Source organism: Elephantulus edwardii, unplaced genomic scaffold (assembly GCF_000299155.1).
Source record: "Elephantulus edwardii isolate Elephantulus edwardi_28Jun2011 unplaced genomic scaffold, EleEdw1.0 scaffold00010, whole genome shotgun sequence".
Taxonomy (NCBI): domain Eukaryota; kingdom Metazoa; phylum Chordata; class Mammalia; order Macroscelidea; family Macroscelididae; genus Elephantulus; species Elephantulus edwardii.
The window spans coordinates 6,028,245-6,032,747 of NW_006399760.1; the positions used below are offsets into that span (position 1 = coordinate 6,028,245).

The 4,503-nt window shown below is 32.8% G+C and overlaps 1 protein-coding gene across 1 annotated transcript in view; it reads right to left on the bottom strand.

Annotated features, from left to right (window-relative positions):
* The window catches only part of LRP1B (low density lipoprotein receptor-related protein 1B), a 2,414,068-nt gene that overhangs the window by 1,342,347 nt on the left and 1,067,218 nt on the right, over positions 1 to 4,503 (bottom strand). The window contains exon 11 of the mRNA XM_006880809.1: positions 3,229 to 3,465. Within this exon, the coding sequence (XP_006880871.1) occupies positions 3,229 to 3,465 (237 nt within the window). The remainder of the gene's footprint in view (positions 1 to 3,228; positions 3,466 to 4,503) is intronic.

The window sequence follows — 4,503 nt, forward strand, 5'->3', positions numbered from 1 at the left end:
GTTCTCTGTTGATGTGCTGTTCCAGTCGTTTTTGGATAATTTTCAGTAAAATCTTGCTTGCATGTGAAATCAGTGAAATTATTCTGTAGTTTCCACATTCGGTTGGGAAAGGATAATTTTACTTTTCTAATAATTGAACTGGTACAGAATTTCATAAGCAAAGCTGAAGAAATGCCTTAAATTTAGAAGGTTTTAATAAACTTTTAAGTGAGAAAATATCAAAGAATGAACAGAGATGTATCTGTTATTATTGTTGTTGTTATTGTTCTTGTTATGTGCCATTGAGTCACTTGAGATATATATCTAGTTTTTAAAAATTGAGGATTCTGGGCTGGGGGTGGGGGTGTGTGTTTATAATGAAGGTTGAAGCTCACACTGAAGTTTCCAAACCTATTTATGTATTATTTACAGATAACAAAAATCTGTTGAAATTAAAACAATGCAAGCTAATTCTGAAACACAGAGTTCCTACCAACTTTACAAAACTGCCAAACTCAACATTGCCTCTCAGTCTTCAGACTCACTTGACAGACACTTAAGCTAAGTGAAAGAAAACAGGTAGAATTAATTTATCCTGCGTCTCATATTCACAAGTTGTCATTTGCTAAATGCATTTTTCTGTTGTGACTTGCTTACCTTTTACAATATTATCTACTATAGTTCTCCTTACTAGCAAGAAAAGAGACAAGCTAATAAAAAGACATTATGTTGTCCCTTGATACTGGGTATTATAAGGCTAAATATGTTTGAAGTGGGAAATTCTCCAAAATGTTCTCAATACTCTCAAAGTGTCCTCAATAACTGTCAAAATAACACTTTTTTGTTTTTCTGGCAATCACATGACTATTACATCTGATCTCTATTGCTATATAGTAGAAAGAAGAATTAATATTCCTAGTAAGATACTTCCTTAAAATTAGGATAACTAATCAAAACACTCAGTAACAGCAAATGAACTGATACTTTTAAAGAGAAAAATACCTTTATTTTGCTGTTGAAAACAAATATGTAAAAAAAGAAAAAAAAAGAAAAAAAGAAAAAAAAGATTAAAAAAAAAGAAAACAAATACGTGAAATATAGAGCAATCCACATACATCCACTTTAAAAGAAGGCAAAAACTCATTCTTCTTTAGAAATTGTAAAGCTCTTGCCATTTGTCACCACAATATAAAGAAATCACAGAAATATAGACAGATAGTTTCTGTCACCTCCAATATGAAGTCCAAATACCAACTTTAATTAGACACTCCATTGGAATGTTTACTTACAATACATTGCATTATTGTATTATTATAAGTATTACGTATTATTACATAGAAGTATTATTTACATGGTAAATTATATAAAAGATAAGAGCAAAGATATTTTTTCATTTTAGCACTCTATTTGTTATTCATCAAAATGTATTTTTCATAAATATAAAACTTACTTGAATAGGTAAATTTTTCATGCTCTCTCAATCCCTTCAAAAGACATGAGAGACAACCATTCATAATTATTTATACTGTAAATATTTCATTTTATTCCTCTGTCCTTTTTTCATTTCTTTGTTCATTCATTCCAAAATCAAACTGTCTTAAAACGTCTTTCATTCATAACATCCTTCAGCATAAAATCATTATTTATCTTTTCTTTAGTATGAAATTGAACGGTCTTCACTGGATAAGTCTTTTTTACCACCTTTTAACTTCTCCATCTCTACTAGTCCAATTCTCTGTAAATAAAATCTCCAATCATGAACTGCTTAAATATTTCCTCCTTCTCTTTTTGGAATATGTGATATTGGCCTAAAAGTTTGCTTTTGTAGTATTTACTGTTACCCCTCTCTGGTCTCCAGCTACCTTGACTGCAGACACATGGTAAAATGCAGATTCATGGTCTTACAAATCATCAACAACTTTGGGGACTACATTAAGAGAAAGAGTGTCTCTCATACTGGACAGCAAACTTGCAGCCAGCAAGACTTGAAGCTAGCAAGACTTTAAGTGAGCAAGATTTGGAATGAGTAAGATTTGAGGAGAGGAAGACTTGAGGGAGATTAGAACAAGACCTTTTTGATGAGCCCCTGGTAATTATGGTGGTGAGATCACAGCATTTCTGTGGAGAAACTGTGACAAGGTGTAGCCAGATGACTATTGACATAAAAGTCACAAGAATTTAGTGTTTTTACTTTGATAATGGAAGGAAAATTTGTTTGCTGAACTGAAACTAGAGACTGGGGTAATTGAGGAATCCTGTCTTGGGACTACTTGGCTAAAATTTGAATTTGCATTAGGTGATATTCTTTGCCTCCCCAATTGCCAACTAACTTACTTCTCTATTAAACTATTCTCAGTACTAGAATAGTGAGTTTCAGTACTAGAATAGTGAGTTTGTGAGTCAACAGCAAAAGGTACACCTTCTTAATTGGAGTCCCTCTTTTATGAACTATTTTCCTTTTCCTTTACAATATTTTTCTTTTACAATTCAGCAAAAATACCATTTATTCTGTTTGGATTCCCTCCCACCCCCATTTTTAACCCAAGGTTTCCTGAATACTCGAATGCAGAAACACATATATGTTGTGTATCCATGAGTCAGAGTTGACCCATAGCTGACCTTCCAATGGGTTTTCAGAGACAGGAAACTGTGTAGGAAGAGATATCCTATCTTTCTCCCATGGAGCCAGCTGTGGATTTGAACCATATATCTTTGCATTGGCAGTGAAAATCCTTTACCATCAAGTTGCCAAAGCTTCATTATTTAGTGGACTCTATATAATTAAAGCTATGTTAAAGTTACTTATATTTCAAGGATAAACCTAGAGAACTATATTTTGTTGGTTTATAAATCAAGAGACAGCATTCAAGATTTGCAGTGATAATGGAAGCATTGAATATGTAAATGTACTTTGAGTTACTTGAGCAATATTCTAATGAGAACTAAATATTAAAAAATAAGAGTTTATGTTCACTGTGTATATATAATATCTTAATTTTAATTCGTACTGTATTTAAAATATAGGAGATAAACTGCAAGTTCAATATTGCATTGAAAATTTTAAAAGCCTAGTACATAAAACCATGGAGAAATTATGTTACTTTAAACAATTAAAATTAACAAATATTTTTAAACCAGAAAGAAAAAATGGAATTCTGGTTAAAGTTAGTCTTACAGACACTGAATTTATCCTGCTGAAGGACTTTATTTCTAGGCAGTTTGATGTTAATATCATGCAGTGTCACTTACCATCTTTCAGGATGGTTTCTCGTTCTGTGCCATCTATCTTCTGCCGGCCAATTAGAAAACTGGTCGTGTCAGCAAAGTAGATATAATTGGTTTCTGCATGAAAATCTAAGGCACGAGGGTTTACCAGATTTTCTATGGGGATCATGTATTCATCAGCTATCTTTGTATTCAAGTCCATTCCTCTAACAATTCCTGGGCGTCCTTTTCCATAAAAGAGGAACAGCTCATTCTTGGGTCCTGCAGAAGAAAGATTATAAACATAAACAACTGACACTGCCTAATCTCCTTTACACTGCATAATGCCACTGTTTAATTAACTGGCACAATTAGCGTTTGTGGTTTGTTCTTTTTTTTTTTTTAATTCAAGACCAAAAATTGAACTCTAAAATATGCCACATGTGTTTTGACGCAAGAAGGCTAGCTAATTGTTTTACTTTAATTAAAATAGAAATTACCTCTGTGGATAAAATAGATTTAGTTAATTATTCTTTTGTCTGTAACTTTCTGTACAGCAAAAACATGACAGATTACTAGATAAGTGTAACTGTACAAAATGAACATTTATTAAAATATCTGGCACATTTAACATACAATCCATTATGATGTATCTAGCACTAAACAATACTGATGGTGATATTGTTTACATTTGACAATGTTAAAAACTTCAGAAGTTTTAAAACATAGTACTTCATAATTTGTATCTACAGACTGTCAGAAGCCATGGGGAGAAAAAATTACACAACATTAATGCCATGCATGTGAATATTTTACAGCTGTCCAAACACAGGATTTCTTTTTTTTTAAGACATGAAACTAACTTCCAGTTATGGTATTACTTTTTTCCTTCACACTTAATTAAAATTTAGGGCTCATGTTGTCTGCTACTAACTCTAATATAAAACATAACCTTAACAAAATCAAAACATAATGAAATGACAAAGAAAAGTACAGATAAACATAAACAACAAAAACTGTATCCCAAGTTAGATATTCCATACTCAACGTAGCTTTCTCTTCAAAATAAATTGGTTTTTTCAGTCATCAGAAACACTGCATGGTTCCAAATTGGGAAGAGCGTACTCCAGGAAAGTGTCCTATCTCTGTACCTTTTCAACCTGTATGCAGAACAGATTATCTGGGAGGCTGGGCTCTATGAGGAGAAGTGTGGGGTCAGGATTGGTGAAAGATTCTTCAACAATCCGCGTTATGCAGATGACCCAACCCTGCTTGCTGAAACTGAGGAGGACCTGAAGTGCTTGCTGCAGAGGGTCAAGG